The sequence below is a fragment of the Pelophylax lessonae genome (genome assembly GCF_965119305.1).
Source record: "Pelophylax lessonae genome assembly, chromosome: 11".
In the NCBI taxonomy this organism is placed as follows: domain Eukaryota; kingdom Metazoa; phylum Chordata; class Amphibia; order Anura; family Ranidae; genus Pelophylax; species Pelophylax lessonae.
The window spans coordinates 24,731,615-24,746,364 of NC_138778.1; the positions used below are offsets into that span (position 1 = coordinate 24,731,615).

At 43.3% G+C, this 14,750-nt stretch overlaps 1 protein-coding gene across 2 annotated transcripts in view; it reads right to left on the reverse strand.

Moving 5' to 3' along the window:
- The window catches only part of MBTD1 (mbt domain containing 1), a 75,418-nt gene extending 61,298 nt beyond the window's left edge, over positions 1-14,120 (reverse strand). The window contains exons 1-6 of one of the 2 annotated variants that reach the window (XM_082272476.1): positions 13,913-14,120; positions 11,741-11,874; positions 7,116-7,230; positions 6,949-7,031; positions 3,569-3,686; positions 918-1,052 (exon numbers count right to left, since the gene is read on the reverse strand). In XM_082272476.1, coding sequence (XP_082128602.1) covers positions 918-1,052; positions 3,569-3,686; positions 6,949-7,031; positions 7,116-7,230; positions 11,741-11,874; positions 13,913-14,066 — 739 coding nt within the window. In that variant the 5' untranslated portion in view covers positions 14,067-14,120. The remainder of the gene's footprint in view (positions 1-917; positions 1,053-3,568; positions 3,687-6,948; positions 7,032-7,115; positions 7,231-11,740; positions 11,875-13,912) is intronic. The other variant, XM_082272475.1, reaches the window with a different exon arrangement.
- Between the last annotated feature and the right edge of the window lie 630 nt (positions 14,121-14,750).

Here is a 14,750-nt window from a genome sequence, read left to right on the forward strand (position 1 = left end):
TGTTGTGCTGTGCTACCCATCAGTAGAAACAGGGATACAGGATTCCAGAGATGTATAGTAACGAAGTAGAACTACTTAAGTACTGTACTTAAGTACCGAAATGCGGTATCTGTACTTTCCTAGAGTAGAATTTTTTTCTCCTACTTCTACTTTTACTTCACTACATTTTTTCGATGATTTCGATACTTCTACTCAAGTATTTTTTTTTTTTGTGCTGCATAGTTACTCGTTACTTTTAAAAAAATTACCACTGCCAGAACAGTAGATGGCAGGTTGCATAAAGCTCAAAAAAATGTGTATAATGTCATTTGTAAATCAGCGCATACGAAAATAAAGGCTGTGTATAATAAAAGCTGCTATACCAAATCTTTCCAATAAAAAGAAAATATGAAACAAACAAATAAATGGTGCTACAGCGCTTAAAGTGCATCAAGAAACTACTAACAAACACAGGTTAATCATTTGAATAAATCATTTGAAATAATAAAAAACAATATGATGTTCAAACTTTTGACTTCTTTCTTTAATAACTACATAACACAGTACTTGTACTTCTACTTTCAGTACTTGAGTAGAATGTTTTTTTTCCAAACTACTGGTACTTTTTACTTTTAGTACTTAAGTAGCAAATTTTTTGAAAAAACTACTTGCAATACTTAAGTAAAAAAAAATGTTGAATACTTTAGTACTTCTACTTAAGTAACTTTTTCTGCGAGCACTTCCACTTCTACTCAAGTCACTTTTTGATCGAGCACTTGTACTTTTACTCAAGTAGAAATTTCGAGTACTTTATACAAGTCTGCAGGATTCTGATTAGTTGCAAAAGGCATCACCTCCACGTTTAATGAAATTGAGACATGGCGGTTTCCCCAAGGAGAAAGAAAATACTGAGAAGAAAAAAAAAAAAATGAACATACTTTGGGGTGGGACTAGTGGCTTTCCGCTGCTTGCACACCAACCGACTGGGTGAAGGTCATTACTACAAATACTACACCAGAAGTCCATACTGACATCGTTCTCAAAGCCTTCATATCGCAATAGGACGTTGTAGCCTGTAGACATAAGAGAGCATAAAAACAACAACACATGATGGAGATGGAGGCAGAAGGTTAAAGTTGGCTTTTAATCCCTTACAAACTTTTTTTATCTGGTTTTGGACACAGCAGCCAAAAGACAGGACTCCCGTCAGGCTTTTACTGCTATCCTTGGCTCTCCATTAGAGAGATTTATCCTTGCTGCCTGTCCTTGCTGACAACAATTTAATCAGGCAGGAAGTGAAGGAAAACCTGCAACAAGGATAAAGACAGAAATAAAACTGACGGGGGTTCTTGCTTTCTCCTACTTTACTAAAGAGAAGCATTTTAATTTCTCTCTGTTGCAGTTCCCTTTCTAGTAAAAATGTCAGCACGGACTGGAATGGTCGGTAGCGAGTCCCAGTGTCCCAGACTGCAGTAAAGTCGTGACCAGGGGTTCCTCACTCTACCCAAAAGTAAGAAAAAAGGCTGGTTTAAAGTAGAAGTCCATCCTAACACTAAAATCCCTGCATCTACAGACATACACGATCTAACACTAACCGATCTAGCCCTGTAAAGAAGAAATTAGTATATATACACATTTTTGAAGCCGATCCGACCTGCTGACAGCTCAGTGTGGAAGCTGCGGCTTCGCTGTGGAGGTGGGTGCAGAGGACACATCTGGCAACATCCCTCCCCATTCATTTCACAGCTGCTGTCGGCTGTGCCCTCTGCAGAGCTTCCACCGCTGGAGACCGGACCGGAGCAGCATCAAAAAAGGTATGTATAGCGATTTCTTCTTTACAGGGCTTGATAGGTTAGTGTTAGATTGTGGATGTCTATAGATGCAGGGATTTTAGATTTAGGGTGGACTTACACTTTAAAGCTGGGGTCTTCAAACTATGGCCCTCCAGTTGTTGAAGAACTACCATTCCCATCCTGCCTAGTCCATGTCTGTGAATGTCAGAGTTTTACAATGCCTCATGGGATGTGTATTTCTGCAACAGCTGGAGGGCCGTAGTTTGAGGATTCCTGCTTTAAAGAATCAGTAAACCCACATAAAAAACTATCAATAAGTGGTGTATTCCATGCTGTTCATACTAAGTCACTATGAGATTCCTTTTCTGCAAAAAAAAAAAAACCTGGTTGATCCTGTTGCTCTGTCTCTCCCTTCTGTCCCCAATTCAGCCAGAGATTTTGCAGCTGTGGTGGAAACTCTGCACATGCTCAGTTTTCAGTGAGCTTCTATATGGTACATTTTCTTCCTATCACATCTGAGCAGTCCATGTGACTATAGCGTCACATACGTGGGCGTATACACAGTGGTAAATGACAGCCCACTCCCCTCCTTTACTCTATGCTCACTAACCAGCTAAACACAATGGGGGGAGGGATATTACATGTAGATTAATGGTGACTTCGCCTCTATGTTATTCAAAGACGCAGGCTGGAGGGTCCTGACACCAGAAACCCACTGTTATTTCCACAAAAAAAAAAAATGTGATTTCAAATATATATTTGAATAACAATTTAAAACCGTTTATTGATATTAATTTGATTTTACTCTGCATTCCAAAGGCTGTTTTTTTTATTTTCATTTTAAACATGTGACCAGCAGCAGAGGACTAGAAGCTCCTCCTGCCTATGGTTTCCCTGCAGACAGGCTAGGAGAGAGCTGGGTCATGTGACAGCTGGATATCGATTGGGAAATAGGTACTTTGATGTTTGTTACAGTGCCATCACCCACACACAGAAAGAGAAAGGACAATGTCAATGAAACAGTGTGTGTTTATCATCACTTTAAAATTATATTAAACCCTCAGTTTCTCTACCTCAATTACAGCAGCTGAGTTAATTAAATTACTTAGGCTTGTTTCACATTGCAATTCCGCAGACATGGCAGCCCATTTATTTGAATGGACTGCTGTGCCTGCGATTCATGTAGGAAAAAGGTTCCTGCACCATTTTCAAACCGCAGCTGGAGGGAAATCGATTGCGAATTCCTGAACCTGTGCTACGTTTTCAGATGCATAGGACTGCCATTAAGAAGGATTGGCAGCCCCATGCGTCTGCAAAGGGGCAACATGCTTTGGCTGCGTGTGCGGGAACCGGTGCGATTTACCCTCTGTCCCACACAAGTGTGAACCTAGCCTTACTGAGTATGCAGCTTTTATCATTTTATCCTTACCCGTGTTCCTGCTTTAGCTGCTGTTATGACTGGACAGTGAGCATACGAAACATCTACTACCATTAGACTGTGCTTTGAATTTACTTTCTGATGTGATAGTCTACAGTTAGAGCATATAAAGGATTATATAGATTTGCTCTGCTCCTCATGATGCATGCTGTGGTTCCTCCCGCATGAATATTGCTGTGATTTATGTTTGAAGGCATGTGCTTGAGTCCCTCTGCATTCAGAAGCAAAAGCCAGCATTTGACAGCATTACCATGTACAAAAGCTACTATATTATTCAGAAACTAGTGAAGAGTTAAAAAAAAAAAAAAAAAAAAAGTGTATATGTATATATATATTAAAAAATGTTTAAAAAAACTACCTGCCATTTTCACTATTACAGCAATCCAATACACTTTCGTAGTCAGATTCTGATCTGTGTTGAGGACTTCAACTCGCACACCTTCAGCTATGTCCCCCCAGCAGTTGCCCAATGGCGCCTGTGATGAGAAGATAAATGTTAGATGTGTTGTCCATAGGTGACTGCTAACCATTTTGCAACATGATCTAAATACATACCAGCCTTTTGTAATTTTTCTCTAGGAGCATTGAATTTTTAGTAAAACACTAAATACCTACATTTTTATGTACGTTTTTAGTGCATTGGTTTGCATTGTTTTTTTTTTTTTTTCCCCTTAGACCTATGGTTAGCTTATGTGATGACATGATAGTAACAGCGTTCTGCACTGTATTTTCTGATATGTAAACAAATAATGCATTCTGTATGCAGGACAACTAATCGGCTGACTAACTAATCGATTATGAAAATAGTTGACAACTATTTTCATAATGGATTAGTTGTCTATTAATCGATTAGTTGTTTCAGGCTTAGCCTGCACCCCCTTTAGTTGTGGTTTTCTTTTGGAAGTATCACACCAAAAATTGCATTTTAGTTGCAGGGGATGCCCAAAAACTGACTTGTATCTTCGTTCGGACTTCTGGGAAAATCAGTAAGCCAATCACACAAGCAAGAAATTGCATAGCTGGTGGGCATTCTGTACAGAACACCTCCAGGTAGCCATACTGCATAGCATTTTGCAGAAAATTAGTGGCTTCAGATTGAAAATGAAAGGTAATTTTTAATAACATTAAATTTAAAAAAAATAATAAATATGTAGCAGCATAAGGTCCCTTTACACCTGATCAGACCTTGCACTCTCCCTTATGGAGCGGCAGATGTCAGCAGTCTGCCATCCGATCCAATCCACAGAATCCAGGCGGATGGTGGTTCTATTTTCCATCCATCTGGCGGAACAGATGAAAGCAGACAGGCGGTCTGTTTTCACCCAATTCCCCCATAGGGGAGAGCGGGACAAGTCCATCTCTGCTCTGCACAGTGAGTGAAGACGGACCTGTCACCTGTCTGCTTAGCGGGAATCAGTGGAGCGATCCCCTGCTGAACAAGCAGAGTCCCTTAGACGGAGGCGCCCGTGTGAAAGGGGCCTAACTTAATAATTATTTCCTGTCCCCTTTCTGTGTGCATTTTGGTGTATTTATTTCCACCTACAGGGTGGCTCCATTGCCCTGCAGGGTCTCGGCTACGCTCTGTGTAGTCACTCTGATGTGCACTCCACCAGACAGCACTACATGGGAGCTCACACAGCTTGTTGCCATAGCTCAGGTGCTACAGACATAATCTGAAGGTTTACGGAACAACCCATTCAAATGATATCCAATCAGACAGGTGCTCGTTATACACAGTTGTTGGTAATTAGCCAATCTGATAGGTCAGAAGAAAAACCAACAATCTCACTGAGTGGCTAGCACTGGGAGCAGCCCAGAGGGGTGGAGTCATGTTTCTCACTATCTATCACCTAGTAGGTAAGGACACATGACCTTCACAGTGCTGCGTCCTCCACTAATGAGTGATAAAGAAAGTGTGGTTACCGTTCGTACAAGTCATTCTCTGTCAAGGTCAATGAAACTACTACCAGTCCTTCCACACATGCCAGGGTGCTAGGGGTAACCCCGGACTCGGCACTGTTCTTTCAGGCTCACATCCAATCCCTGTACAAATCATGCCGCCTTAACCTCCGCAACATCTCTAGAATACTCCCCTTTTTAACCAACTACACCACCAAGCTTCTAATTCACGCCCTGGTTATCTCTCGCCTCGACTATTGCAACTCCCTCCTCACTTGGATCACCTTTACATAGATTATCCCCCCTTCAGTCCATAATGAATGCTGCTGCAAGACTCATCCACCTTACCAACCGTTCAGTGTCCTGACCTCCACCCCTCTCTGCCAATCCCTTCACTGGCTTCCACTCACCCAACCAATAAAATTCAAAGTATTAACAATTAGGGCTGAACGATAGTCGATGTTCTATCGACTATCGTTCTGCAGGCACGGGCGATATTCATATCGCCGAAGCCACGATATTCAGGCATTAGGCAGGGCGGGGAGAAGTCGGGACTCGGGGGGAGGAGGAGGACTCACAGTGATTGCATCCATCCCACACTTCCCTCCCAGCTCTGCCTCTAGTATCCAGCCGACCATTACTCCGCCCATTGTCTCTCCTGGCTGCATCTGGGGCAGGATCAGGCTGTAATGTTTTTCAATGGAGAGACAATGGGCGGAGCAGGGCGGAGTAATGGTCGGCTGTTGACTAAGAGGGAGAGCTGGGAGGGCTGGAGTACGGGGCGGATTGCATGGCGGCGGAGAGGCTACAGTGTTTGCAGCAGGAGAGGGGGGGGGGGGGGGAAGAGACGTCCGGAGCATGGCGGAGGAGCACCGCGGGACAAAGGCTGCTACCGACAGCCCACTTCCTCTACACTCTGGCTCCGACACAAGGCTCAGGCGGGAGAAGTTCTACGAGTGTGGTGGATCCCCTGGCAAAAAGCGGAGCTCTGCTAACTGATCCCTCCTCCGGAGACTGTCTGGGAGAAATATCACGATATATAATCGTTAAAAACGAAATATCGCAATATACTTTTTCCCCAATATCGTGCAGCCCTACTAACAATAGTTTACAATGCCATCCACAACTCTGCCCCCAGCTACATCACTAACCTGATCTCAAAATATCAACCAAGCCGCTCTCGTCGGTCCTCCCAAGACCTCCTGCTCTCTAGCTCCTTTGTCACCTCCTCCCATGCTCACCTCCAGGATTTCTCCAGAGCTTCTCCCATTCTTTGGAACTCTCTACCCCAATCTGTCCGACTGTCCCCTAATCTATCCATCTTTAGATGATCCCTGAAAACCCTTCTATTTAAAGAAGCCTATCCGGCTTCTAACGAATACACTGTTTCACTTTTGCCATCAGCTCATCCCCCACAGCGATTACCTTTTGTATCAATTGACCCTCTCTTTTAGATTGTAAGCTCCAACGAGCAGGGAGCTCTGATTCCTTTTGTTAAGGGTCCATTCACACTAGCGCGACTTGTCAGGCGACTTGGTAGCCTGACAAGTCGCTCGCCATTGAATAGTACAGGACCCGTTCTAATAGGAGCGACACAAATCGCTCCGACTTAGAAAAAGGGTCCTGTACTACTTTGGGGCGACCTGGAGGCGACTTGCATTGACTTCAATTATATGAAGTCCGTGCAAGTCGCGCCGAGGTCGCGGTGCACCGCGACTTTACAGGCCGCCCCACAAAATCCTGTCGCGGCAGTGTGAAGGGGCTGTAAGCGCTGCGCAAACTGTTGGCGCTATATAAATCCTGTATAATAATAATAATAATAATGACAGTTTCACTTACGTGTCTGAAGCAAGTAACTGGCGCTGCCAGCAGGTTACTGCTAGTGATGTAGGTGCCCCAGTTAAATCCCTCTGCAGGGACGACTGCAAAATAAGGGGAAAAAAAAATTACCAACTCTGAGTGCCCAACAATTGCAGGGGGAAAGCACATATGGAGAGAGGACTTACCAGTTTTAGTTAACGATTGATTCTTTAATGTAGCCTGATACTGCGCGTAAGCTGCGAGCTTAGCCACAAGAGGCTGTTTTTGGAGAACCTTTGCTCTTTTAGTGGGAGGTTTACCCTAAAAAAGGGAGAAACGCATCAGAATAGAACATGCTGCAAGGCGGCAATGATCACTGGTAGGCTGAAATGAACTAAGCTTCCTATGGACTTAGAGACGCTGTCACTCGCATATTCAGGGCAAAATGACGGGGTATAAAACCTTATACGCGCCTTACCAACTCTACTGGTGCTGCAAAATACCTGGTGCTTCTAGGCATAAGGGAGCATGTCCCCTCCTCCTCCAATCTATAACCAGAGCCTCTAGTGGCTGCGAAGGTTCTAATAGACGTTTGTTGAATGTCAGAACTGAGGTCCAAATCATATAAGTCAATGCCTTTGCTGCAGTAAGAGTGCCTAGGATGGGATCAGAGAAAAAGCACTTGCAGACGTTCTGTAATCAACTTTTATGTTACTTTATATACCAACATACATCTGATAAGTTTACTTTAAAGTCTAAGGCAGGCCATAGACAGTGCAATTTTCTTTTCTGCAACCGTGGGTTGCAAGAAAGAAACAAAATCGCTCAAAGCGCCCATGGTTGCAGAAAAGAAAATCACACCATCTGTAGCCTGCGTTAGGCTTTAAACTCATCAGATTTATGTTAGAATCTATCCGGTGGAGCTATTGTACTCTTCCGGAGGGGAGCAGTCATTGCCAGGGTAACAAAGTGAATATTGCTAGTGGTTAACAATAAACTTATGCTGAAAATCTGACATGCTATTTGTACCCAAGTCGATTGATGGGTACATTCAACTTGCCCATAGCAGGTTTCAAATCTCAGCCGATTCCTGCTGAACCGGCGGAGAATCGAATCATCTATGGCTTTAGTGCTTAAAGAGGTTGTAAACTCCGTTTATCTTTCAGCTTGTAAAAAAAACAAAAAAAAAAATTAACACATAATGAGCTAGTGTGCATCGCATACTAGCTCATTATGAAATACTTACCTTAGAACGAGCCCCCGTCGTGCCGCCCGCTCACCTCTATGACATGCGACATGTCCAGTCGCCCGTCTTCCGGGATCGCAGCATCCGGCCATCTGATTAGCCGGAGCCGCGGTGACATCACTTCCACGCGCGCGGGAGCCGACAGTGACGGCACGTGTCTCTGAAGAAACTGCACCAGCGGCCGTTCCTTCAGAGCGCATGCGCCAGTGATGTCACTGGCTGCATGCAAGGTAAATATCTCCTAAACGGTACATGTTTAGGAGATATTTACAGTACCTATTAGGTAAGCCTTATTATAGGCTTACCTATAGGTAAAAGTGTCAGAGGAGGGTTTACTTCCTCTTTAAGCTAAAATCAAAAAACTGAAAAATTAGCACAAAGGACATCCAATCAGCAGGATGTATGCCTTTGTACGGATTCTCCCTCTTTCAGTTAAAATCCTCCTCCTTACCTGCCACCCCCCCACACCACTGCCGTCGTAATCTTCTGCTGCTACATTTACAGAAGCCGTACCACAGCTTCGATGAATGAAACCAGATCCATGAATGGATGGGGAGGAGCAATCGATCCACACGTCCTTCATTCTTAGATCCTGTTCCATTCATAGAAGCTCTATTCTTCATACCCCTGAAGAAAGGTGGTGAAACGCACCAGGTATTGGCGGTTGCTTCCTTTCACGAATGAAGAGATGACATGAATTGTGAAGATAATTTCTTTTTCTTTAGCAGTGACTGATTTTATGATTTATTTGTACCACTGTTTTTTACATTTATGATGTTTTGTGTATATGTGCAATAAAGTTTATATTTTGTGGTTAGCGGTTGCCTTTACAGTCCCACCCAACAAGGGGGTTCTTTTTGTTTCCATACATTAGGGATGATGGTAAACTCTCTCCAAAACCTCAAATGATTGGTTAATATTTTTCATAGAAGCTGTACGGCTTCCTTGACTGGTGCAGCTAAACAAAAAACAAATGGTGTTGGCGCTCAAGGTATATATAAGGGATGGAACAGGTTAAAATCAAATATAAAATACAACATTAATGTCCATAAACAAGGTCCATAAACAAGGTCCATAAAGGTTCCAGGTGGACTGATGATGGATCAGCAACAAAGGAGCGCGCCATGCCTGTTGTGGCCGCCGCACATGCTTCGAAACGCGTTGCGTTTCCTTCCGCCCTTCCTTGACGTCACACGCCCTGACGCCAGCCTACCTGGAAGACACAGAGTGCTGGCTCCCTCCTCATCTCCCGCTGACATCTCTGGCTCTGCAGTCTCGGTGTAGGCTACACTGCATCACTGGACTCCTCAGATGAGCTACTACCTTTATTTTAATGTGAGTTACTGTTGTGTACTTTGCTACCATTAAAACTACTGCACTTAGAGGCGCTCTTCTTATTTCTCTTTTATGACTGGTGCAGCTAAGCAGAAAGAGTAAGCATAGTCAGACTCTCTTAACGAGTGCCTGTGACATGCCCTTAGTTGTATTAACTCACAGTGCACCAAAAGATTACAGCAGCAAAGGTGGTGGGAGGCAGGTACGGAGGATTTGAACAGAAAGAAGAAGAACCAGTACAAAAGGACAAAGTTATGTCCCTTCTGTTTTTAATTTTAGCTACTCTTAGGTTTTCACGAGACAATGCCACCCCCCCAGTGGTCCCCCGTGGGCTCATAGGCCTAAGCACTCAAGCAATGTCACACGGGAGGAGGTCAAATGGTCTCACATACCCGAAGCACAGGATATATTCTCTAGGTGAGGTAGAGGAAGCAGAGCCAGGGGATTGCTGAAGAGGTGAGCATCAATGGATCAGGAAGGAAGGGTCTTTCACACACATAGGGGGAGGGTTTACTAAAACTGGTGCACACAGAATCTGGTGAAGCTGTCACCAATCAGCTTCTAAGCTTTATTGTCAAAGCTTAATGGAACGAGCTGAAATTAGAAGCCGATTGGCTACAATGCACAGCTGAACCAGATGCGGAGTGCTCCAGTTTTAGTAAATATCCCCAGAGTGTCACTTTGCCCTGAATATGCAAAGTGACAGGGCCTCTTTAAAAAGCACCTGTACCTGTCAACGTAAGGCTGTCATAGAAGGCGTACGGGATGTACTTGTTTTTCCAGGTATGAATGGTTTATCATATTTTAGACATGCTGGCATTAGTCAGTAATAATCAGAAGGTCTTGGACTGTTATAATCGCGCCGCTTTACTTCTCAGAGAATTCTTTATTTTAGCTATTTACTTGTATTCTCTCCCTCTCGCAACAGAAGTTTCTTAGGCTACATTCACACCTGAGCGTAGCGTTTTCGCGTGTTTTTTACCACGATTTTAACCGTGATTTACAGGCGTTTTTACAGGCATTTTTTGTGCAGGTGTTTTTAGATTGAATAGAAACCAATGGAAAATGCCTGTAATCTGCCCAAAAAGAAGCTCATGTACTTTTTTTGAGCGTTGGGCGTTTTGCTTACAGCGTCATAATGCTCAGATGTGAACAGGGGCCATTGAAATGAATTAATAGGATTCGTCTTGTTGGGCGTTTTGAGAGCTGATCCTAGAGCAGAAAAACTCCCCAAAAACGCCTACATTTGAACGGAGCCTTACTGTAAGCCTGTACTAACTTTTCCTGAGCTCATCAGGCCAAAACATACCACAAATGTGCTGTCAGAACTTCATTAATGAAAACTAGAGGCTTTGTTAATTGACATTTTTACCCTCCTAGAGCAGCGCAGTGATTGGGTTCGTTTATAGTCCTAAGCTCAAACAGGAGGCAAGTCATTCTCCTTGGGGTCTTACAGCCTGACTTACAATTCTACTTTGATGGGGAGAGAATACAAGCGATAACACACATCTAGCTAATAATCAAAGCCTGCCTCCCGTAGTGCCCTAATTTACAGCATCATTTTTTTTTTTTAAAACAGGACAGGTGCAATTTAACGTGTCAGACATTTACCAACAATCTGACATCTGTAAGATCTCTGGCCACTCCCATAATCACACAGGTGTACATGAAACCCATCAGTGTGCTGTGGCAAACATATCAGCCTCTGCCAACACAGACATGCGCAACAGCAGTGCTACCAGCTATAGTGCTACACTCAACATACAGTGCCTTGGTATTTAAAGGGGAATTCCACTTTTGGATCAAAAGAAACCTTTGCAACAATGTAATCAACACTGCTTAAAGTGGACATTATGGGCCTAACCTCTCCCTTGGGTGCTAACGTCCACTTTAAGACCATAGTGGAAAACCCCTTTAAGGGTTTGTATAGAAGTAACAGAGGGTGTAGTAATCGTGTACCTGTGTTCGCCCGCATTAACCAGCCAGTGAACCACGGTCAACCCACCTGTATGGGATCAGCACGCGTTATTATACGGGATTTCAGGTTTAACTAGAGAATTCATGAAAAAAAAGTGGAAGCCGTGATTGTGTGTGCTTTTTTTCCCCCAGGTGTATACCTGTGCACGGACATGCGGTCACATAGCGGTGAAATGACGGTGGTTCATCGTAAACGGCAATGGAGCCCTATTAATCTATACAAACCCTAAACCAAGTAGACGTGATAAGCAAGGGTGTTTCTCAGCCTGCTACCTGTAGCCTCGCCAGGATGCTTGCCTTCTTAGAGTTTGAGGAATAGCTTCGGGAGCAGGAGACGCTACAGAACCTCTTTGTCTTCGAGTAAAACGCATCTCTGACCCCGACCATTCCGCACATTTCACAGGTTGCTGTAAAAAGAAGAAAAAAAAAAATACATTAAGGCCTCAGATAACTTTTTAAAGCGGTGTTCCAGCCTCCCCCTCAAAAAATTAAGTCAGCAGCTACACATACTGTAGCTGATGACTTTTAATTATTAGGACACTTACCTGTCCTGGAGTTCAGCGATGTCGGCACCGCAGCCAATGTTTCCATCGGCTGTTGGGTGCTGCCGCCGCCATTGCTGGTAAGGGAACCTGGCAGTGAAGCCTTGCGGCTTCGCGGGCGGGTCCCTGCTGCGCATTCGGGTTGGCTCGGTGGCGGGGGAAGGAGGAGGGGGCCAAACTTCCGCCGAGGGACAGCGCTGCCTCCCAGAAGTGGGGAAGAAGGGCACCTGTCAAAAACAGGTACTGTCCCCCCCCCCCTCCGGTGCCACATTTGGCACCTTTCAGGGGGGGGGGGGGCGGGGGGGAGTGGGGAACAGTAGCTGTTTTTGACAGGTACCCTTCTTCCCCACATCCGGCAGGCGGCGCTGTCCCTCGGAAGGGAGAAGCAAATGAGCGGAAGTTCCACTTTTGGGTTTCGCTTTAAGTATGTTCTATCACCAGCACAATCAATCTGTACTCTTTAAGAGCCTTGAACTGAGAATAGGAGATGTTACAAATTATTGCATCTCTGCAATCGTTGATACAACCTTACCTCCTTCTAATGCAAGCAGTGTAAGTACCTGAGGTGACCTGGTATCAGCCCCGTACAGTCCCTGTACAGCATTGCTGGAGTGTAAGAGCAAGAGTCACCACAAGACACACAGCCAATCAGTTCATGTGCTGACAAGAAGCATGCTCATAGAAAGAGGAAGTAGAGCGACAAAAAAATTAGCACATCACTGTCCTGCTTCTCCTTTTACTGTATGGTTGGGGGCGGGTCCAGAACAACCTGGGCTCAGAGGAAGTGGGTTGAATTAATTAGCCATCAGACTGAGGACATCAAGTGGTAAAAAAAAGTCCTGCAGGGAAATCTCTTTATGGAAGCTAAGTATTGCAGCAAAAGCGAAAAGCACCCCAACACATCTTACGATAGACATGAACGCACCATTTTTTTTTACTGCTCACGTTACTGCATTGCTCCATCTGTAAGGTGAGTTCATATATATTCAAATTAATGGAAGCAGATCTCGCAAATGCATTCCACGCGTGTTACTGCGACAAGGTGGTGTGAACGACCAGACCTTAAGTGGACTATTCGTTCTACTTATTTATCATACTATTAGTTCTGCTATTCGGCCCCATTCACACCTGAGCAATTTTCTGCTTAAAGCTTGCAGCTCTAAAATGCTCAACAAGCCAAAGCCCATTCATTTCAATGGCCCCTGTTCACATCTGAGTGTTCTGTATCCTGAAGAAAAACAGGTGAAGCTCAAAAAAGTAAACAAGCTTCTTTTTGGTAGACTACAAGAGTTCTTAGCCCCATAGACTTCAATATAAACGCCTCAAATAGCAGCTCTCCATCCCCAATTTCCTCTCCTCCCCCTAGTTCTTTCATTGGCTAAATTTTTTGGCTAAACAAAAACACCTGAAGCTGTAAAATGCTTGTAATACAGTTCTAAAAAGCTGCAAAAAAAAAAAAAAAATATTATATATATATATATATATATATATATATATATATATATATATATATATATATATATATATATATATATATATATATATATATATATATATATATATATATATACACACACACACACACAAAAATCCTGAAAAACGCTAGTAAATTGATTATTCAGGTGTATGCCATAACAGGTTCACTATAGGACAATGGTGGCAAACCTTGGCACCCCAGAGGTTAACTACATTTCCCATGATGCTCAACTACACTGCAGAGTGCACGAGCATGGGAACATGGGAAATGTAGTTCTAAAACATCTGGGGTGCCAAGGTTCGCCATCACTGCTATAGGGGATTGGCTTCTGGGGTGAGGATGGAGACCAATCTGTTTTAATCAATTTTAAACCTGCAGCAAAAAGGTATTTTTTTATTTTTAGTAAATGGGGAACTTCGCACTTACCCATTCCAGATTTCCCATCGGGATAAGTGTACACCTGCCCATTGTTTTTTATAATGGGGAGGCTGGATTGTAGTGGTGCCACCTCCTCTTCACTCTCATCAGAGCTGGAGCTACTGCTGGTGTCCTCACTGCAGCTATCATACCCGTCAAACATTCCGAACGAATCCCGTCTCTTCCGCACTGTACTTGAAGAATGGTCAGCCTGTCGGGAAACAATTGTCAGGAGTTTAAGGTTAAAAGTACAGGACATGGAAAACCCTAACTGGATGACATCAATTTTATCAAACAATTTACAATTTTTTTTGCAATTATTCATTTTTTATCAGCACTTTTGATCTAGGAATTCTTTGCAGTCACTTTGTGTCTACTCCACTGAATAAGTACAGTAACGATACACTGGTGGAATATCGGCTGCTGAAAAATGCCCAAAGGTGCCTATAATGGCCGCTGAAAATAGGATTATCTGCGTTTTGCTAAAAGAAAAAAAAAAAAAAGTGCCGAAAATAAATTCATATTCATTTAAATTCATGATATAAAATAAAAAAAAAAAATCATATATATATATATATATATATAAATATATAAAAAAGATATATCTTCTTTAAAAACTGTCCATTTCGTTTTTCGGCTAAGTGCATCCTGAATTTTCGGTTGCAGTGCAGAATTTTAAAATTTCGGTGCACTACTAAAATACAGTACTAGCCTAAAGCGTGATCTTAATAATTAACCTCTAATAAAATTAGAGATCGACCGATTATTGGCAAAGCCAATATATCAGGGGCAGATATGCACTTTCCCCGATATATCGGAATCGGCCCTGGAGGTTACCGATATTTCG